At 40.1% G+C, this 22,892-nt stretch overlaps 1 protein-coding gene across 5 annotated transcripts in view; it reads left to right on the forward strand.

The window, feature by feature from the left end:
* The window catches only part of LOC109916988 (solute carrier family 12 member 7-like), a 221,865-nt gene that overhangs the window by 153,034 nt on the left and 45,939 nt on the right, over positions 1 to 22,892 (forward strand). For all 5 annotated transcript variants that reach the window (XM_048607652.1, XM_048607663.1, XM_048607659.1 and 2 more), the window contains exons 4-9: positions 10,928 to 11,074; positions 12,549 to 12,603; positions 14,722 to 14,852; positions 16,324 to 16,565; positions 18,730 to 18,941; positions 22,041 to 22,208. In XM_048607652.1, the coding sequence (XP_048463609.1) occupies positions 10,928 to 11,074; positions 12,549 to 12,603; positions 14,722 to 14,852; positions 16,324 to 16,565; positions 18,730 to 18,941; positions 22,041 to 22,208 (955 nt within the window). The remainder of the gene's footprint in view (positions 1 to 10,927; positions 11,075 to 12,548; positions 12,604 to 14,721; positions 14,853 to 16,323; positions 16,566 to 18,729; positions 18,942 to 22,040; positions 22,209 to 22,892) is intronic.

Genomic DNA, 22,892 nt, shown 5'->3' on the forward strand with positions numbered 1-22,892 from the left:
ATGACAGTTTTCTCTTATGTTAAGGCCACACCTAACATTAATGATATTGGTTTGATTTATTCCATCTGGGCTTTAGAGTGTGAATTCTGAGCTAGGTTGAAGTAGGTGAGGAAGATCTACTGACTGCAGTAATGCAATGTTTACCTGTATTGCCCTAGAGTCTTGGGAGACGGATTTGCACTTGTATTGTATCAACAGGAGAACAGGGACTGGGAAATGAGTTACTCTGGACCTTCATCTCCTGGTATCTGGTGTTGATGTATTTTTTTCTCTCTGGTGATCACAGCAAGCCCTTGTTCTTTCAGAAGCAGCTTAGCACAATAAGACCAAAGAAATAATGAAGCAAGAAGAGACCTTTTTTAAATATAAAAAAAATCAGAAAAGGCCAATTATGGTTCAACATTTCTCATCTCCCAGGCCATTGGAGATTATAACTGACTACTTAAAAGAACAAGGATGAGAGTAACAGAAATGTCCGTTCTTTATTTTGAGTGAATGTGGTTCTATGTTTAGCTGTGCTCAACTTTTCTCCTGAAATTATCTGTCTTGATCATATTTGGTTGCAACCAGGATTTTTGCCTCTATATTCACTCATTTGTGAGCATATAAAATAGGAACTGAAGAAAGCCATTCGGCCCTTCTAGCCTACTTTGACATTCTGTAAGGCTATGGCTTTTCTAATTGTGGTCTCTATCCCACGTTCTTGCCTACCTCCAATAATCTTGGATTCTCTCTTGTTAATTTAAAAAATTACCTACCTCCTTTCTTCATTCAACTATCGATCTACTGTCATCTTTGAGTGTTGTTCGTGCTTGGCATCATGTCCCAAAATCAATTATATGCCTTTTAATCTGAGTTTGCTATAGAGGATAATTGTATTCAGCACCTTTCCACTCAGTTACAGATTTAAAACCTATTGGATATTGAAACCTGAAAGCAGGAGGTGAACACTGAATTCACTCAGACCATAACCCAGTTCTGAAGTAGGGTCAGTGGACCTGAAACATTAACTTTGTTTTCTCTCCTCACAGACACTGCCTGACCTGAGTTTTCCCAGCAATTTCTGTTCTGGTTTCTGATTTTCAGCATTCACAGTTCTTTAGTCTTTTGTTTTAATGAGGGTTCACTTGACTGTGGAGTCAGGAGTGTGAATTGTGTAACTTCATGAGTTTTTAAATCAACGTTTTGTGGTGTGGTCAAACCCAGAGCTCGCTCTTCCTGTTGTAGAATACAGTTGGAAGCAGACTGTTCATAATGGCTGTTTGTTAGAAGTGTGAGTGAAGGGTACTGCACAGCTATCCTTTCTCAAAGTCTGTCACGCAACTTGCTGTAGTGTAAATGAAAATGCTGTTCTTCCTGATGGTTGTGCACTTTCATGAAATAAAATAATTGAGTGCTGTGCACGATCATGCATGTTAGTTGACTGAACACTCTCTCTTGCCTGACTGACATCTCTCTCTCTCTTTTTCCTAACAGCCTTATGGTCTGCATTAAAACAATGTAAAATATGTCTGCATTCTAAGAGTCTTGTTCAGGACCAGTATTTCTGTGGACGTGACACATTCTCTTGGCACAATGGGCAAAAACACATCCTCTTGGCTCATCGGATAAAAATAATCCATGTTGGTTGCATCCATAACAAAACACTTCTGTTTCACTGCTACTGGAAAAATGTGTTCAGGTCCATAAATAAACCAAACTATGCAGCAATAAAGAGCTATCAAAAATAGATTGTTCTAAGTTTCAAGTGTACTTCATTTGTAACTTATCCCTGTACACTAACTATTACCTCCGCTGCGCGTTAAGAGCGGTTTACATTTATATAGCAACTTCACGTTCTCATATGAAGACATGAATCAGGAGTAGGCCATTCAGGCCCTCATGCCTGCTCTGCTATTCACCAAGACCATGGCTGACTGCATTTTACCCCCTTTGCATAACACAAATCTATTTACCTTTGCCTTAAAAAAAGATTCTAGGACTCTGCTACTATATCCTGTCTAAGATGCCAAGGACTCGTGACCTTCAGAGAAGAAAATTTCACCAAATCCCCCTCAAATGAGTGCCCCTGATTTTGAAATGGTGACCCTTTGTACTAGCTTCTCCCTTGAGGGGAAACATCCTCTCCATATTTACCACGTTAACCCAGCTTTGGATCCCATGTTCCACTCAGGTCACCTCTTGCTCTTCTCAACTCCAGTGGTTACAAGCCTGGCCTGTGAATCCTTTCCTCACAAGGTAACCAACCACCATTCCCTTCCCCCAGTCAGCGCTCCCCAAAGTACTTTGTGTCCAGTTGCATCCTTTTGGAAGTGCAGTAGCAGTTCTCATATAGAAGACCAATAATCAAATTATGCACAGCAATTTTTCATAAGCAGCAATGGAAGAAATAACCAGGTGATCTATTTTACTGGGTTTTAGTTGCTATTTAACTGAGTCACTGTTTAAAATTTTCCTGTTCATTGAATGATTCAAAGGAGTTTGGGAGGATATTCTTTCTTTGGTCAGTGTCTTTATGCATACATTTCAGAGTTTGGGTTCAACGCAGTGGCCAAGAGGAAGGCAAGATCAAGAATTGTCTTCATTTTTATAAACTCTGTTTGTTTATTGCATGTTATATATATGTGTACAGTGTTAATTTCTTTAGCCAGGGGGTGGTTAATCTATGGTTCTCATTGCCACAGGTGGCTGTAGAGGCCAAGACATGGAGTGTATTTAAGACTGAGATAGGTTTTTGATCAAATAAAGGAGTCGAGGTTACGGGGAGGAGGCAGGAGAATCGGGTGGAGAAACTTATCAGCTATGATTGAATGGTGGAGTGGACCAGATGGGCCGAATGGCCTAATTTTGCTCCTATATTTTATGGCCTTGTGGTCTACACGGTAAACTGAGACATAGCAGGCTGTAATCTTAATGCTGCACTTTTGGAAGATTGTTCTCCATGTGTGCTTCCCTTTATCTGTCAATCCTTTCTGGTATCTTTTTCCTAACACCATCCATGCTGTTATTTATATCCAGTTGGGAGCATCTCCGTGACATCGTCGCAAGGTTGCTCTAGGGTATGAAAAGCCTTTACACAAAAGACTGAGGCTTTGACTTTTTAACAATTCACCAAACAACAGGCTGCTTTAACAATGCATCACTCCACTCCATTTGTACTGCAGTGAAGTGGCAGTCTAGACTATGTTCAAGTTGTTGGGTTCAAACCCACAACCTTCTGATGCAGAGATAGTGGGAACTGCAGACGCTGGAGAATCTGAGATAACAAGGTGTAGAGCTGGATGAGCACAGCAGGCCAAGCAGCATCAGAGGAGCAGGAAGGCTGACTTTTCGGGCCTAGACCCTTTTGAATGGTGGTTGGTTACCTTGTGAGGAAAGGATTCACAGGCCAGGCTTGTAACCACTGGAGTTGAGAAGAGCAAGAGGTGACCTGAGTGGAACATGGGATCCAAAGCTGGGTTAACGTGGTAAATATGGAGAGGATGTTTCCCCTCAAGGGAGAAGCTAGTACAAAGGGTCACCATTTCAAAATCAGGGGCACTCATTTGAGGGGGATTTGGTGAAATTTTCTTCTCTGAAGGTCACGAGTCCTTGGCATCTTAGACAGGATATAGTAGCAGAGTCCTAGAATGCTTGGCCTGCTGTGTTCATCCAGCTCTACACCTTATTATCTCACCTACTGATGCAGAAGCATTTCAGGTACCACTGTTATGTTGTTTGGTGCCTTATGATTCATTGACTTAGCATTGTGAAATAAAAATGGTGCCTATTGTGAAATGAATTGTACTTAGGAAGATTTGTACAGAATCTCTGCTTCCTGTGGTAGGACAGAATTGGGATTACTAAATAATCCATCCTGTAGTTTCACTGGAAGCTGCCATTTGAGCAGTTCCCCATCACTCTTTTGAGGGCATCTAGGGATGGGAAATATATGCTAGCCCAGCCAATAATGCCCACTTCTCATGAATTAATTAACAAATAAGTTGTAGCCCTTTTAACTAAGTGTCTGTCATCACAGTTCATAGGAAAAGATCTGCAGCAAGGGAATTAAAACAAATTATCACCCAAATTGGTTTGGGTTATATAATACCTGGTGTCTTCCTAGCTGTTGTCTCTGCTATCCAGAGAGCTTTCTACCTGTGTACAATAATGCTTCCTGAAGTCTGAGATGAGTGGAAGCTCAGTATAACACCAGATTTAATAACTTTGTTATCTACTTAGTATAGTGGACCAGTTATCACAGTAAACCGTCACTGTATTAAGAGATCTGAACTACAATTTGAGGTTAATGCATGTCCTGCAGTAATCAGTTAGCTCATGTGATATGTTCCAAAGTCTGATTTTTGAAAGAAAACTGCTGTTCCTTTAACTTAAATGTATTGCAATCTTTTGGCTGTGACCTTGTCCTGCAATTAATTGCATTAGTTCTTGGAAATAGTTATGAACCTTACACAGATTATTGTATATCAATACTTTTGTGAAGTTTTTCTTTTTCTTTTTTCTTTTTTCTTTTCTCTTTTTTTTTCTTTTTCCTCTTTTTTTTTCTTTTCTCTCTTTTTGTTCTCTTTCTGTTGGGATTTCTGTGCTGAAGTTACATTTTTGTTGTAGCATAAAATTAAGAAGGCAGAGAGGGGGGAAAAAAGAAACAAGTATGGCACAGGTCATTTGGATTTCTGAAATTTGTTCCATGAGTACTTTAATCTTCTTTTTGTAGCTTTGGACATTGTTAAAGTCTGCAACTTTATGCTTGGTGCAGAATGTTAAAAGAGAACAACTGTATCATCGAAAAAGTTCTTCTGATCTCTGACCTAAATTTTATATTTCCTCCAAGCTACAATAGTGACAATTTCACTAAATACCCTGTTTTTATAGTAACACTGAGGTTTGTCCCAGCCACTACAGAGACTGTAATAAATGCAAAATACAATGCAGATGCTGTAAATCTGAAATAAACACATTGCTGGAGAAACTTGGTGCAGCTAGCAGTATCTGTAGAGAGGAAAACACGGTTGCCGTTTTGAGTCCTGTTCAAGACTGGTTCTGAACCAGCAGTTCTGAAGAAGAGTGCCTGGAGAGAGTCCAGGAGTTAAGGCAGACAAATGCAAATTGTTGCATGTTGGATGATTATTGATGATGTAAGCACAAATTAATAGAATTAGGACAATGAAACTCCAAAGCACTGGTGAAATTCACACCAAGTCTGAAGCAAAGAGATGAGAGAGACTGCCCTGGAGTGGTGGAAGGGAAGACAACATGTAGAGGAATTGGCAGAAGCATAGAGGTTTCAGCTTGTGCTAGGGAGCACTGAAGGAGAGGTGGCCTGGGAGGAAAGTATGGTTTGCAACCAAGGAGGAAAGAAAATTGGTCCAGGATCCCAATCAGAGAACTGGGTACAGCAGAAAAATGAAGTCCTGTAGACCATAATCCAAGAATGTAGAACATAGTCCAAGACCCCATCCACCCAGTTTATACTCCCTTTCACCCTCTATCATTGGGCAGAAGATAGAAAAGTTTGGAAACGTACCAAGAGATTGAAGAACAGCTTCTTCCCTGCTGTTATCAGATTTATGAATGAACCATCTCTTGTAATTGAGTTGATCCTTCTCTGTGGCTGTAACACTATTCTGCATTTAGTTCTAGTACCCTAATGTACTTACATGAGATGATTTTGTTTGCATCGCACTCAAAACAATACTTTTTACTGTGTATCTTGGTACATGTGACAATAATAAAACAAATCACATCAAAATCAAATCAAAACCAGCGAATGGTGGAATGTAGAGCTTTGAGGAGCCACCATTTTTGACTAGGAAAAGAGCTCAAGTCGCAGTCAGTTAGTGTTTTTAACAGAAAAAGTAGATCAGAAGGTCAGTGGAGTTCATGAGCATTATGCAATGTCCTAGCTGAAACTGATTTCAGAAAATCACTTGGTTTTTATGTTGGTGCTTTTGTAATAATTTTCAGTGTTTTGCTTACATGGATATATTTTGCCCAATTTGCACCATTTACACAAATAGAATGATGGATAACAGATTAAATTAACTGTTGCCAAATGCAAAGAGTGCAAGTTCTTTAGCTAGACCCTCTGAGTATGGCAGTGCAACTTTTGAGTAATTATTTCAGATTTGATAATTGAGGTTGTGTTAAGGAAATGAACAAATATTCAAGTGCTAAACACTGGAACTTGCAATCTTTACCTTCCTTTATTTTTATCTCCCACCCATCAAAATTAATAAAACACTATTTGCTAGCTTTGTTGTTTGAGTTTAAAATGTTAATTTTAAAAATAAATCATTTTGTACAAGCTCTCGGAAGTCCAAATTATGTGACCTAGTTGACTGTGTAGGAGAATATTAAGATTAATTTTAACATTGTCCTCAAAATGGAGATAGTAGAAAGAATATTGGTGAAGGGTCAAATTTAATTGAAATGAAGCCTTCCACAAACTATGAATTACCTGTGGGGTTAGAAAGTAAACTACCAACACTACATAGAGATAGTAAGAACTGCAGATGCTGGAGCCAGAGATAAGTGTGGAGCTGGAGGAACACAGCAGGCCAGGCAGCATCAGAGGAGCAGGAAAGTTGACGTTTCAGATCAGGACCCTTCTTCAGAAATGGGGAGGGGGAAGGGAGCTGGGAAATAAATAGAGAGGAGGGGTGTGGCTGGGGAAGGTGGGTGCGATGGTGATAGGTGATGCAGATAGTGAGTGGTGGGGATTGGTCAGTGAGGTGGGGGGGCGGAAAGATGGGAGAGAAGATGCACAAGTTGTCAGGTCGAGGAGGCGGGGATGAGAGGGAGGGTTGGTCATGGGATGAGGCCGGGTTGGGGAGATTTTGAAACTGGTAAAATCCACATTTAGGCCATCGGGCTGTAGGCTCCCAAGGCAGAATGAGGTGCTGCTCTTCCAATTTGCGGGTGGCGTCATTGTGACACTACAGGAGGCCCAGGATAGACATGTCACCCAGGGAGTGGGAGCGGGAGTTAAAAATGGTTTGTGACCAGAAGGTGGTGGTGTTTGTCGCATACAAAGCGCAGATACCCTACAAAATGGTCTCCAAGTCTACACTTGGTCTCACCAATGTAGAGGAGGCCACATTGAGAGCAGCAGATCAAGTTGACGGATGTGCAGGTGAACCCCTGTCTGATTATAGAAGGTTTGTTTTGGGCCTTGAAGGGAGGTGAGAGGGGAGGTGTAGGGGCAGTTGTAGCACTTCCTACGGTTGCAGGAAAAGGTGGTGGGGTCAGTGGGGAATGTGGTGCGAACGAGAGAGTCACAGAGAAAGCGGTCCCTATGAAGGGCACGTAGGGGTGGGGAGGGAAATATCTCTTTGGTTGTGGGGTTGGATTGTAGGTGCACTTGAGAATCCGTAGAGAGAACTTTTTTTTTGGAGGCTCTGAATGTTGTGTATGTAGAGGTTGTCGTGGTTAGGGCCAAATTGGGATGGTCTGAATGTTGTTTGGAGACCGTTGGGGATGATCCTGTTCCGTAGGCAGGTACTGAGAAAGTAGATGTGGCTGTAGTATCGGGTTTGCTTCAGTATGTGGTCAAAGAGTTTCAGGGCGGAGGAGATTACCAGAGGGTTCAAATGGGAGATTCTCTACGGATCCTCAAGTAATTGGCACTAACTGCGACAACCTCTACCTACGCAACATCCAGAGTCTCCAAACAAAACTATTTTCTCTACGGATCCTCGAGTAGCCTTTCGTAGGGACCACTTACTCTCCCCCCTCCCCATTTCTGAAGAAGGGTCCTGACCCGAAACGCCAACTTTCCTGCTCCTCTGATGCTGCTTGGCCTGCTGTGTTCCCCTAGTTCCACACTTCATTATCTCTGACTCCAGCATCTGCAGCTCTTGCTATCTCTGTCACTCATTAAAAGTGTCCGGTTTTTATCCATTCAATAAACTGGCTATGTAATAGTATTAACTGGTCAACTGTCAGTGAAATCTCTAACTTAAATTGCTAGTTTATTTCAATCCTACATTTACCAGTAAATGGTTGATGCTGAACTGTAGCAATAAATAATCTTTGTTTACTTACCACTGTTAGTGTTACTAAAATCCAATTTTAAGTTTTTAGTATGCAGTCATTTATTCAAGCCTTTGCTGTTTTCTTTGCTTTGGCTCAGCAGAAAGTACTTTGGTTTCTGTCAGTCAGGCGCAAATTTGAGCACCATTCCAGAGATCTGAAGACATCGATTTTAAAATGATTGACAAAAGAACTAAAAGCAACATAAGGAAAAGCTTTATAGCTAGGATTTGAGATGTACTAACTGATAAATTATTAAAACAGGTTAAAATATGGGAATTTGGTAAATATTTGACAGAAAAACACCCGCAAGGGAGGAGGATTAACTAATATTTGAAGAGGTGAATGAAGTGATGGGGGGAATGCCTGTGGATGTTATTTATACGGATTTCTAGAAGAGATTTGCTGAAGTCTGGTAATGTCCCTGATGAGAAACTATTAACTAAAGTTTAAGCACTTTTGGCAAATCATTGACCTGGTTAGGAAATTGGCTGAGTGGTAATGGGGAGATAAAGTAGGGATAATGAACACACATGTTGTCCCCCTCCAGAATCTATATCAAGGCCTCGGCTGTCCACTGTATTTATTAAAATGTTACACGAGAGCCACATATCCAACTTGGCTGATAATACATAAGTAAGCAGCATTACAGGTGTGTGTAGATAGAAATATAAAGTTAGAAGGGTGTATTGATGGTAGGATTATTTGGATAACAAATATGAAAAATAAGGATTTTGATGTAGACAAATGTGGTTATGAATAGAAATGAATATTTCTTACATGATGAAAGTCTGGAAGCAGAGGAGTTCCAAAGAAACTTGCGATACTTGTATGCATCATTTTAAAATATCGTAAATAGAACATAATCAGAAAGGATGGTAGTATGCTGGCCTTTTCTATAGGAGTAGAATTTATGTTACAGCTATGTAAAACCCTACTAGACCAGGCCCTGAGGAAACGTATATCAGCTAAGGAGGAAATGTCACATAGCTTTATTAGAATGATACCTGGAATCCAGGGGAGGGGAAAAAAAATAGACACTGGGGTTGTATTCCCTTGAATTTAGAAGTTTGATTCAATTGAAGTTATTCAAGAGACTTTTTTTTTTAAAAAGAAAAATTATACTTCTGTCGATTTGGGAGTCAATGGTGAGGGGACACGGCTATAAAAATTAAAGCTGAACTTTTCTGGAGTGGAGTTCGGAAATACCCATGTGAGAAAGCATGATAGACATTTGGAACACAGTTCCACAAATGGCGATTTGGTGCTGGGTGAATTGTTAATTTAAAATTTGAGATTATTGCATCTTTTAAGGGAAAAATATCTGCATTTATATAGCGCCCCGTTCATGATGACAGGACATCCCAAACCACTTTACAGTCAGTGAAATTCTTTCAAAGTGTAGTTCCTAGTACACTGTAGGAAATGCAGCCACCATGTTTATACCCACAAACCAATGTGATGATGAGTAAATAATCAGTTTTGATTTTGATTGTGCGATAAATTGTTTCCAAGAGATGGGAAATAAAATAACTGTTCTTTTTAGAAATAATGCCTTGGGATCTTCTGTATCCTCTTAAGAAGAGGGCAGATGGGGCCATAGTTTTAACACCTGATCTAAAGCAGGATACATGTAACACTGTAACTCACCTGGTGCTACAGCCTAGTGCTTTTGGAATAAGACCTGATCCACAGCCTTCTGCCTGAAATGAATGTGTTACTGACTGAGCCACACTGGGCATTAAACCAAAAAAACCTATTGGGCAATGTAGCTGTATGGAGTTAGGCCAGGATGATCTCATTGTATAGTGGAACTGGACTGGGGAGCTAACAGGTCTTCTCTTGTTTCTGTAGTTGCTCTTCAAAAGAGCTAACACAGATTGTGTGGTGCAAATGGAGTCGTCCTCTGTACCATTTTATGATGATAGAGGTTGACACTGCAGAGCAGTATTATGGGATGTTGTACTATCATGTTCTGGATTGTGACTTGTCCCTTCAGCCTATTGGCAGAGGTGAAAGTGTTGCTGCAGAACTTGAGTGATGAAGTATTATAGGACAGTATGCCCATTTGTCTCTATCCTCACCCAAACTGTAAATGATGTGAGTATTTGCCAAGAATCTGGAAAATCTCCAGATGTTGGCACATTATCAGTTAGTATGACACTTCCATTCAATACCAAAGGATTGCTGTGTTGTGGGGAGTTGTTTTTGGATTGAGATATTAATGCAATGGCCCCTTAATTCTATTGAGTGGATATGGAAGTTCCCATGGTGCTGAAGGAAGAAGAGCAGGGGAATTCTTCAGGTATCTTGACTAATATTTGGCCTTTATCCAAGACCTAAAACAGATGATCTGGTCATTTTTATTTCTCACATTCGTGAGACCTTGCTGTGTGAAAATTGACCGCTGTTTTTCCTATGCCAATGATTTCAAATGTGCTTTGTTGCTAGTGAAGCACTTTAGAGTGTCCTGTGTGTGTGAAAATGACTTCATAAATGCCCTGTTCTGAGGAAGGGTCACCGGACCTGAAACGTTAACTCTGTTTTTTCCTTCACAGATGCTGCCAGACCTGCTGAGCTTTTCCAGCAACTTTGTTTTTGTTCATAAGTCTGTTCATTACCGTACTTCTCAGTAATTTCGACAACATCACAAGCAGAAGTCTAACCCAACCATACTGCCTAATAGCCTTCACTCAGCCAAACGTATGATGGGTTCTGTGTTGCTGCATTAAGATGTGAAATTTCAAGTGTAACGTCATGCTATTTAGTGACAATTGTAGCTTTGTTCAGTGTATAAAATCAAGCCCTGCCTCTTAGCAGTTTCTGTGTGTTGATACCCGTCATTGTCTTTACTTTCTCAAGTGAAGATCTAAATTCTGTCAATGCTGTCTTGCAGGCTCCTCAAATGGGCACATTTATAGGGGTCTACCTGCCATGTCTACAGAATATTCTGGGAGTTATCTTGTTCCTGCGCTTGACATGGATTGTAGGAGCAGCAGGAATCTTTGGATCCTTCTGGATTGTCTTCATATGCTGTGCTTGTGTAAGTTGAAAGCTGATGGGATCCAACTGCTCGCCTTCTCTAGGAAATTAGTGGCTTTTGAGAAAGAGAGTGCAAAGCAGCGGTTACCTTTTGTAAATTGGATATTACGGCATGTCTAACACCTCCACTATCAAGTCCTCTGTTCAGAGTGCTTTAAAAATAATGCAGGGAATATTTGTCGCTGAAAGGAAATTTTCTGAATAAACTTCTCCATTCTATAAAATGTTTTCGGTGAATGCACCAGGGGCCACCTGTCCCATTGGAATAGAACAAAACAATAATCGATGCTTGCCTCTGAATTTTGATCTGTGTTCAGACTAGTGAAAAATATGCTACAGATCTGCGCTCAAATTCATTTTAATTAGCAATGGCAAACTGTAAAATTTGGATTTTACTGTTCTGCAATTTCATGTTAACTTTTTTTTTTGTCCCACAGTTACTAATTTTGATGGTATGACTTGTTATTATATAAATTACATGAGATTTAATGAGACTAGACAAGATTTAGGGTGTGAACCATAAAAACCCTGTATTGCTAGAGTATTAGTAAGTACCGAGTGTCATTTATAATGCAAATTGTTTCTGGTCCTGGATCCAACCATCCATTTGATAATGGTTTGCTAATAGTGTTCATTAATGTGTTCTTTGAGTCTAACATTTCAGTTCAGTTCTCAACTGGATACCAGATAGCTTGCTGCTTTGAATTAGTCGCCATAAGATAAACTCAGATCTCAGTCACTGGTTTGCTGGCACGTACTATAGCATCCAAAGCCAGTCATGTGCTGTTGTCCTGTTCATGCTCCATTCTTAGCATAGCACTCAACACGTTGAAAGCCCATGTAACTATTTGAGTAGTGTAACTAATCACCTTGGAGAGGAATAATTCCATAGTACTGTTGACTTCAGTGCTATTTTAATATGCTCAGTAACTGAAATTAGCCCAACAATGCCCCCTCTCACTTCCTGTAAGTAATGATCCAACAATGCAGTCAGTACTGACTTTTCAGTTTGGTCCAGTCTGGTTTTTGAAACAGATTTAGGGTCAAACTTTGGACTGCTCTCTGTGGGGAAGGAATTGTGATTGCTAAATCCAGTCAAGGGTGGCAAGTGCATGAGAACACCATCAATTTCCAAGTCCCTTTTCAAGTCACTCATTAGCTGGACTGACACCAATGCTGTTCCTTCGTAGTCATTTGTTCAAAATCCTGAAACTTCATGTTCGATGGTTTTGCAGGAATGTTTTCTCAGTCTGTTGCAGTTAAAGGAGTTTGGTCAGTATCACCCTTTCAACAGTATATGGGCAATAAATCTTGGCCTTTCCAGCAGTGGGCATATTGTAACAATAGATAAATATTAATTAACATTGCTGTATAAATAACCCATTTATTGGTAATTTCTTTCACTTGATTGTCTGTCTGCTGTGTATCTTTCTGTACTGAGGCAGTGCTAATTTTCATTGGACTTTTTTCCACAGACCTTGCTGACTGCAATATCGATGAGTGCTATTGCAACCAATGGTGTGGTGCCAGGTAATTGAAGTCTCCTTGTAAATTGCTGCATTCCATGGGAAGCATTTTATCTTGTCAGTGCATCTGCCATGGTATGGCTTGTTGATATTAATTGCATCTTAAATACAAACCCATTTAACCTCTCTCTTTTCATCAGGTTCCATCCACACCCTTTTTTTTTCTAGCACTTAACCTCTAGCAAATTCTTTGGTTTAACTTTTAAACTGGTTCATCGTTTCATTGAAAACACCAGAGGACTGCAGCATCAAAATTATCATACAGCCAATTCCCTCCTAACCCCTCATTGCCACCAATCTTTAAGGTGCACAATGGAGCTATAGAATGTTTTTTTTCTCTCCTGACCACATGTAACAAGATTGACAGTTTTTTATATTAGAAAATCACCAAATATTACAGCGCAGAAGGAAGCCACTCATGTTATCATGCCTGTTATATTTCTTTGGAAGTGTTCTCTATCGAGTCTCATTCTCTGGTTCTTTCCCACTTCTATCAAATCTCTCCCAATTCAATACATACCTGATACCATTTTCCTCTTTAACCAGAAGTAGTTCTGGTATCTGGGAGACCTGTCCCATTTTTGTTTTAGTCAAGATCTGGTCCTTGTTTTAGTAATTGCGCATCAAATTATTCCATCCCTTGCTGACCATGGTACAATTCCAGGATCTTTGCCTCTGAATTAGAATTAGCTTTATTGTCATGTGTACTGAAATGAGTACAGTGAAAAGTTTACAAGTTGCCACTTGTGGCGCCATCTTAGGTACCAAGATAGCTACGTCCAGTTTCTTAAGTACAGATTTGTAGGGGAAAATAAGGAAATGTAGTAAAATACAGAGGTAAAGAGTTCAGAATAAGAAGAGTCCTTCCAACCCAGACCCTGCTGGGCTTCCCCTTGAGGCCGCGAGTGTTGGGAGTCTGAGTCCGCGCTGGTGCAGTGAGTCTGGGTCCATGCTGAGGCCTGGAGTTCATGTTGGCTTTGTCCCTGGACATCACCAGTGCCACCAGAGGATGGGAAATAAAAAGAAAGTGAAAAGAGAGGAAAAAAGAAAAGAAATGGGGCGGAGTGGAAGGGCTCCGCCTCAGGAGCCCTACTCTGCCGCCATCTTGTTGGAAGGTTGTGCGTTCTTTCCACTCGAGTTAAAGGCGCAGTCTTACGTGACCCCGTAATGCAGTACTGATGGACTGCTCCACTGCTGCAGCTGCTATCATTTGGATCAGGTGTTAACTTTGGCTTTACCTACACCCTCAAAATCCCATGGTGCTACTTTGAAGGAAAGATGGGAATTTTGCTTTGATGTCCTGGCCAAATTTATCCCTGAAACAACATTACTAAAACAGATCAACCAGTCATGATATCGCTGCTTGGCTGCTGCATTTCCTACGTTAAAACCATGTTTGTGCAACAAATATAATTCACTGGCTGTAAAGTGAAATGTTCAGAGGGTTCGATAGATGATGTCTAAATGTAAATTAGTTATATCCTTCTTTGATGTCCTTACCACAACGATAGCTCTGGGCAGCTAATCGCCACAAACTGAACTTGGGATAGCAATCAAATCAAACCACCTCAACTTGGGTTTTTACTTGAGGATTCAAAATAGCCTAGGCAGTAATTTTGGTCATATCCAGAGATGAACAACCAACACAAAAATACGAGTTTTTCCTTGTTTTCTGTGTAGTGTATATCGCCTCTTTTGGTATCAGCGCTTTATACCAAGTAAATTTGTTTTTTGTGCAGTTTACTATTAACATAGAGGGCACAGTGGGCTCCCACAAATAACAATGAAGTAAATTGAGCCATGGCTCTCATTCTGTGAGAATTTTCTTCGATCTACTTCCATCACTTTGCACTATGTGCAGCACAAACTCTGTTTACAAGCATATATACAGGTTATGATACTTGTGGCGTAGAAGTGGCAGTGTAGTTTAGCAGATCTGAGGAAATTCTTATCCAAAATCCAGTATTAATAGTCAGCAGAAAACTTTTTAACATTGTTAATCTGGTCTTGAATGTCTTGTGCTAAAGTGTTTTGTTTTCACTCTGATCCATTTTACTTCTGATTAAAATTGTTCTTTCCTCCTTTGACCATTGTCACATAGTTATGTCCCTTTGTTTCACAGCTGGAGGCTCCTATTACATGATTTCAAGGTCACTGGGCCCAGAGTTTGGAGGGGCTGTGGGTCTCTGCTTTTACCTGGGAACCACATTTGCTGGAGCTATGTACATCCTGGGAACTATTGAAATCCTGTTGGTGAGTTGCTGCACTGTTTAGGAATCGAGTTAAGCGCAAAATGTTTGTGCAATCCCAGTTTTTTTCAAAATTGCATGAAAGTTGGAAAAAATATCTGTTATTGGAAAGCCCCTAGATAGGGGATTAAAAAAAAAGTAGATCATAATTGTGGTTCTGTTATTCAATTAGATCATGCTTGACTTCTGCTTAAATGTGCTGGAGTATGTCTTCAACTCTCAGCTTTTTTGAATCGAAGTGAGAGTGCGACAGCTCTCACTAAAACTATTCAATTCAGCTTCTAAGGACATCTTTTTCTTGTTGACTGAGTTCCTTGGGTAATGTCCATTCTCTGCTGCTTGATTTTTCTACATGTGCTGAAACAGGGATTCTCTGGGTAGCACTGAGGACCAGAATGCCCAACTACGTTTTGTCTTCTAGAGCTGATTAGTTAGCTGGAGCCTCCTGTCTTTGGTTTTGTTTTGCTGCAGGAGGTTTTTCTACATGTTCAAAACTTTAAACCTTTTGATTTCAGGTTCTTTTAAAACTTCCAAGTGTAATTCTATCACAATTAACATAGAGGCATGAAATTATTATTTTAATGAAAGATGTGTTCCTCTGTAAATAAAGATAAAACGAAATTACATTTTCTATAATTGCACAGCTCAAAGTCACACAAGCATTTGTGCTAATTACAAGGTTATTCATTGTGGAGAATGGGGGAGGGGAAAACCACTCCTATTTTTCCTCCCATGATTAATGAGAAAATGCACGCTTGTTCCAATAATCTGCAAGCCAGTTTCCTGTCTTGTCCTTGCATCTTCTGTTGGCTAGAGTATATCCAAAAAATTCTATTCTCATGTTCCTAACTTACTGATTTCAATTCACCTATCATCCTTATGCTGACTAATCTGCATTGGTAATACTCCAGCTTTAAAGTTTGTTTCAGAATCTTTCTATGGCCTTGTCCATTCTATATCTGTAGTCTCTCTCCATTGACCCTGCTCTTCTGCAAGTTCCTGAATTTCTTTGATTGTCGCATTGGTGGCTGTCTAAGTTCTGGAAATCATTCCCTCAGGTTCTTTTTTTTTTTCTCTCCTCTTCCCCCACCTCTGTTTCCTCTCCTTTTTAGGATATTTGCAAAATCCTAGGTTGCTTTGATTTGCTCAATATTGTCCTTCCAGTATAATGCGCAAATCACGCCTGGCAAAGACAAAATTGGACTGGGCCGATACCTCCAACAACTGGATATCTAGGCGATACTTAGTAATAGTTTTTCATTTTTTTTAAAATGTGATTAGTACTAACGGAAATGTACCTGAATTTGAGGTTATGTTCATATTTGATGGCGTGTGAGAGGCAGATGTAGAAATTATAGAGAGGTTGAAGCCACTTTTTGTTTGTTAACCAAGTACTGTAAATCTGTAAATTCAACTGTAAGCTATAGAATGGTGAGACATTTGGGTTTAAATACGCATTTTATTTTTTCTTCTAGACCTACATTGTTCCAAGTGCAGCTATCTTCAAAGCAGAGGATCCCAGCCAAGAAACCCAGGCCATGCTGAATAACATGAGAGTTTACGGCACATGCACGATCACTCTGATGGCTACAGTGGTATTTGTTGGAGTCAAATACGTCAACAAACTGGCTCTGGTTTTCCTAGCCTGTGTTATCCTTTCCATCCTTGCCATCTATGCAGGGGTCATCAAAACTGCCTTCAGTCCACCTGATTTTCCGTAAGTACATCCAACCATCAACTGCCCTGAGTGCTCTTTGGAGAGAGCCCTGTTCCCTTTTTGGAATGAAAAATTAGTTGAGAATTTCGATCTTTGAGATAACACAAGATTGGAAATAAGATCTGGTCTATTTTTCTCTCTCATAAGAATAGTACTTTCAGCATCTTGAGCTTGTTTTGTCACTTTTAGATCAAGACTGATCTGCATCTTGACTCTCATTACCTAATGTGCTTTCATTATCATTTACCTTAGCTCTGTAACCCTAATACCCTAGCCTGACAAATATCAAGTTTCCAATTGGACCCATGTCAACAGATTTCTCGCAATGTGTTCCAATTTTCCATTGCCCCTTGTGTGACAGTGTGCCTTGTTTATTGCTCCTGAACAACCTAGCTTTAATTTTAGGGTATTGCCCCTTTGCTCTCAATGCTCACACAGGAGGAAAGGTTCTCTTTATCTACTCCATAAATTGCTTTAATCATTTTAAGACTTTTAATTTGACCATCCCTTAACCTTCTTTACAGAAATATAAGCCTGGTATATACAGTTTATCATATTTAATCTTTTATCCTTTTCAGTTTTCTCGCCTCCTCAAGATGCTGGTTGTTGCTGTGATACATGTTTGCAGGTACTGACGATTGTTCAATACCTTGCCCAATTTGCAGGCTTCCAGTGTCCACGGAATGGTTTCTCAGCATCTTCGCGAGAGGAGGCACAATTTGGGGAGCGTCACAGACACAGATGTCAACTAGTTAATACGTCTGTCCTTTTCTAAAATTACTTCAGTTGTGTTGGACTGGTCACTGTCCTCTCTTTCTCAAATCATGGCTTCACTGCTTATCCAACACCCCGCAAGCAATTCTCTTTTTCCAATCAAATACTAGGAAGACTGATAGCCTTGTGGTGATCTTCACTGCACACCTCAATCCCCTAGCTACTGACTCTGTCCCTGGCAAATACTTGAAACTGAACCGGATTTTTTTGCAATCTTTTTGACAAACCTAACCCAAAGGTGAACCTTCAGCTGTATACTTTTACCATCACAAAGAAAATCTGATATATTTTCTTGGTCTGGCCTTTGTGTGACTCCATACCCAAGCAACACAGTTGACTCTTAAGTGCCTTTTGAAATGATGTAACAAGCCACTCCGCTCTAGGACAGTGAGGCATGAACAACAAATATTGGCCTAATCAGTGCTGTCCACATCCCATGAAAGAATATTGAAGAAATAGTCGCTTTTACTGCGCCTGTGAAATGCCTTGGAAAATTCTTTTACACTAATGGCTGTATCTAAATACAAGTTGTTCTCAGTTTCATTAGAATATTATGAGTGTAAAATAATTTTGCTAATTAGGACCTTAGTTACTTACTTGGATGAACTACAATACTTCAAAGGTTAGGGCACTAAATCCTGGTTCTGTGTCCAAGATTCCCTTGACTTGTAAATTTTCTATGTATTTGGCCTTTGACTTGAGTCTCTTGTAACGTGTGCCATTAGCTGACGTTTTATTGGGAGATCGAAATGTGTTTCCCAGTGTTAAAGTGTAGATTTTGGGGGGAATTGGTAGCCTGTGTGTACGATGGCATCCATTTTTTTCCCTTGCAGATAGATTGCTATCGATTCCAGTGAATATCACTGGAGTAGTTTAATTTTTTCTCCACCCTTCCCTCCTTGGTTATCATAAATATGTTGAATCTGCTACAGTTTAAATATTAGATCTTGAAGCATTGAAAGTGTTTAAAGTTGGGGATACAAGGCAGCAAGGTGAATTGGAGTACCACATGAGTATATATACCACGAGTTCAATAATATTTTCATCTTGACATTTTTGAGGGAATTTTGACTTTGTGATGGTTGATTCAGCTACCCTCATGTTCATGTCTGTCCTGTTCTATTGACTTCAAAGAAAATTGACGGTTGGGAGATATTGTATAATAACAGATGAATCAATATGACCGCAAGTCACCATTAATACCATTAATTGTATTCTTCTGCCATTAATAGGACTATTATGTTGTTGATGTGGAAACAGAAAATTGCTTCCAAGGTTCTGACTATCCCATTCCTGTTACCAAATGACTCTTTGTTTACCCATGTTCTGGTCTTTGTCGTTTTATTCACGTTGCCATTTTATTACATTGCTATTTCCTCCACTCCCACAGCCTCTGTATGCTTGGAAACCGGACTTTAGCCTGGCAAGCCTTTGATGTATGTGCTAAGGTCAGCACTACAGGCAACCAGACCGTGACAACGCAACTCTGGCAACTCTTTTGTGATAGCCCCTACCTCAACGCCACATGTGATGAATACTTTACTCTCAACAATGTCACAACAGTTCAAGGGATACCTGGAATTGCAAGCCGAGTAATAATTGGTGAGTGTTTGGCAGTAAAAGTAGATTATTCAAGCAACCGTATGAGAAAGAGATTTTATTTGACAAGTTAACCTGTCACTGGAGTCTAAACTCACTCAACTGTCTACTCCACCTTAAAGAAAATGAAACTTTCTCCCTTCGTAACAATAATTGCACTGTCTCCTTTTCCTTAAAATGAATTGTTGGTTCAATCATAAAAGCAGAGGCAAAATACTGCAGATGCTGGAAAGAAGAAGCAAAAGCAATGTTGGAAAACTCTCAGCTGATCAGGCAGCATCTTTAGAGAGAAATGTAGAATTAATGTTTCCGGTCCAGAATCTTTCATCTGGGCCTATAATTAATTTTATTTTTCATTGCTGAAGCATATAGTAAGTGGTGTTGACTGCACTTTTGATAATAGTTTAAGCAGCGTTACCCTTGCTTATAGCTGCCCTATTACCTATTATTTTAAAGAGTTTCAATCGAACAATGATACCTCACAGCAAGAGACCATTTGACTTGTGATACTTATGTTGGCTCTTCAAAATGTTATCCAAATAGCCCTAGTCTGTGCCCATGACCAGAGCTGGTGATTTTTTTTTTTAATGTATCCCTGATGGTTTTCTATTTTCATTTTGTAACTAACGTTGTAAACCTGTCTGGGTCCACTAATAACCTGTATGTTTTTGATCATAGGATATTCTCCTCTTCCTTTAGTACTCAACCAATTTGTAATTTATGCTATCATAAATAAGATATCCCCTTTTCTTTCTCTTTTTGGTCTTCTAAGCTAGTACATAAAATGTTTTTGTACTGTCTTGAGACTGGGCAGAAGCGTCAGCAAGTTTTTTTTAAAAATTAATTTCTCCGATGTTGGTGATGCTAGCTAGGCTAATGTTTATTGCCCGTGCCCAGTTGTTCTTGAAGATGGTAGTGAGCTGCCTTCCTGAACCACTGCAGTCTATGTGCTCTAAGTCGACCCACAATGCCCTTAGTGAGATGCTTCAAGGATTTTGACCCTGCGACAGTGAAGAAACTGCGATTTCCAAATCTGGATGACAAGTGGCTTGGAGACAAACTTGCAGACGGCAGTGTTCCCATTTATCTGCTGTTTTTGTCCTTCTCGATGGTAGTTGTAATGGGCTTAGAAGGTGCTGCCTAAAGATCTTTGGTGAATTGCTGCAGTGCATCTTGTAGATGGCACACACTGTTGCTTCTGAGCGTCCCTGGTGGAGGGAATGGATGTTGACATATGTAAATCATGATTAAATACCATCAAGTATAGATTTTAAAATCCTAGTAGCTTAGCAGGATGGAAATTAATCTTTTCCTCAGTTTAAGGTAGAGGATGAAGAAAAGAATTGGAGCTTGTTCAGTGAATCTTAACTTCAACACAGTGAGGGCCTGCCTTGGTTTGGAGGTGGAAGGATGACAGTAGACTTGTTTGGAGGAGGAGTGCAAGACTGACTGGAAGTATTTGAAGGGATGGCATTGGATTCTATTAAGTTTGGAGGCCCAGATTTTGGAAGACGATGACAACTATACCAGTAATGAAGTGGGAATCTTCAGCTCAACTTCAAAAATATTAATAACGATGTTTCTAAGCTTGTAAATCCCACTTCAGTGATGCAAGACACGTTTCTCAGCCAGTGGGAAATAAAATACACTGATTCGGGGTTTTGGCTTTCAACCTCCCATCCCAGAATTGAACCTTTTCTGGAACAAAGCAGCCACAGCTTGAGCTTTAGTTTACATCACTTTTTTGGCCTTGCTCCTCAGTGGCTAATCCAGATACAGAAGCACTGCTCAAATTTGACAGACTTGACTCCTGGAAAAATTGAAGTCAAAATGCTGGAAGTAGGGTTGGGCAGCATCTATGGAGGAACGAGAAACTAAGTAAAAGGGCCGAATTCAGGGTGGGGGCGGCTTCAGGCAGGAAGCAGACTTTATTAGACAGGATAGTGACAGAGCAAAACTCTGCCACCTTCCTGCCTTTGCCACCAAGGTCCTTAAAAAATGGTCAGTTAATGATCAGCCTCAGCCAATTGAGTTGGGCTGAAATTATCCCAGCCTCAATTGGAACAGGAAGGAGTCAGCTTGCCCTAACAATTGCAGGGGCTTTTATGGCATAGTATTAGTGTTCCTACCCCTAAGCCAGGAAACCTGGGTTGAGGGCCCACCTGCTCCAGATGTGTGCAATAACATCTCTGAATAGGCTGACTAGAAAATATCTTCCCTTGCCAGCATGAGCAGGCTTTCATTGAGGGATGTAAAATGTGGGGCTGTCATTAATCTGCACTGAGGTGCACATGATTGAGGAATTGGTCCTGGGTACCCAAAACAACCTTTTAACTTTCATGTAGGTAATCCTTCCATCCATCCTGGGAGGTGTTGTTCTGGTAACATCCATCATCATCAACACGGCACTGCAGCATTGGGAGAAGCCAGCCTCTGATTTCCTGTGACTTCCTTGCCCTGGGTCATAATTCCAATTGAAAGCCAACCAGCTAGCAACCAATCAGCTGAATGACTGCCTGAAGATCTAGCAAGCTTCCCCATTATCGTAGAATATCTTCCACTGAATTCTGCTACTTGCAGACTTGGGGAAAGATGCTGCCCAGTGTTCCACATCTAATGAATCATCATCAGCAGCTTAAAAGTAAACGACCCTCTTACTTCACACACTGCTTGATTCGCTGACCATTTTCCAACAACGTCATTTGTTTTCAGTACTGATTTTTTTTTTTGTAACCGCTGTAGTTTGCTGCTAAAGAATGTGTTTTCAGACTGGATGAAGTGGAACCTCAAAATGGAAATCATGTCAATTCAAATGATCGCTGGTTTGATTTCCGTCAATGGGACTGTCAATATTGCAGCCTGTGGAGAAACAGCAAATAGCTTTTAGTAGCCTCTAGGTTTCAGTGTTTAGCTGTGTCTGTAAACACTGGAAGTTACTGTCAGTTTCATAAGTATCTCTCGCTGCTGTTGGAACTGTCTTACTGTCATGACAGCTGCATAATTAGAACCATTATTTTTCATTATTTTGAACTTGATTATTTCTTCACCAAAACCTGCATGATTCTTTGATAATTTTTATTTTTCTTCCTGTGTTCCTACCAGACAATATCTGGAGTTCTTATGGGTTACAGGGGGAGATCTTGGAAAAGAGAGGAATGCTATCTGTGCCTGCAACGGAGAGTGCAACAAACACGGGACTCCCTTACGTCTTCAGTGACATTGCAACCTACTTCACTATGCTGGTTGGCATCTACTTCCCATCCGTGACAGGTCAGACTTATGGCTGGGAAGGGACTATGTGATGTACAGTTACTGCCCTGTCCTCTGCATAATGTGTTGTCTCTCATTTGCATCGCTAAAATAAATATTTGTAGCGCTCATTAGCTGGTTACCTTCAGGACCTCCAACAAAACACACTTGTTTCCAGAAGTGTTTTGTTGCTTGTGTTATGGACCAGACCAAACCCCCTCAAAATATCAGAAGATAGTCTAGACCCTAATTTTTTCTTATTTTAAAGGTAAATGTAAGGGGTTGCATTACAGATGCTGTTTGATTCGTCGAACTATCAGATTTAAAACAAAACATTTTTTTTATCCACTACAATTAAAATAGTTAATTGTCAGCCAAATTTCTTTAAGTTAAATGGAAATTACATTTCTCGTTTTTTTTTTTTAAAGCATATAATTTTCCAAACAATCTTTATGATTGTGGGATCATACATTTCCTCTCATTCTTGACAAATCTACCATTGCCTTACCTTACCTTATGATGTCATCCTAAATCTGAACTATTTTAGCTATTTCTATCACTACTGCTCAAATTCCTGTCTGCCATTTCTATGCCCACTCCAGAGGCAATCATTCTCTGCCACCTGTGGCCATAGGCTGCCGCATCAGTTTAAAATATCTTTCTAAATATGAGCAAGCCAACTTGTGCCGTGTGCAAGCAAACAAA

Source organism: Rhincodon typus, chromosome 2 (assembly GCF_021869965.1).
Source record: "Rhincodon typus isolate 14 chromosome 2, sRhiTyp1.1, whole genome shotgun sequence".
NCBI lineage: Eukaryota > Metazoa > Chordata > Chondrichthyes > Orectolobiformes > Rhincodontidae > Rhincodon > Rhincodon typus.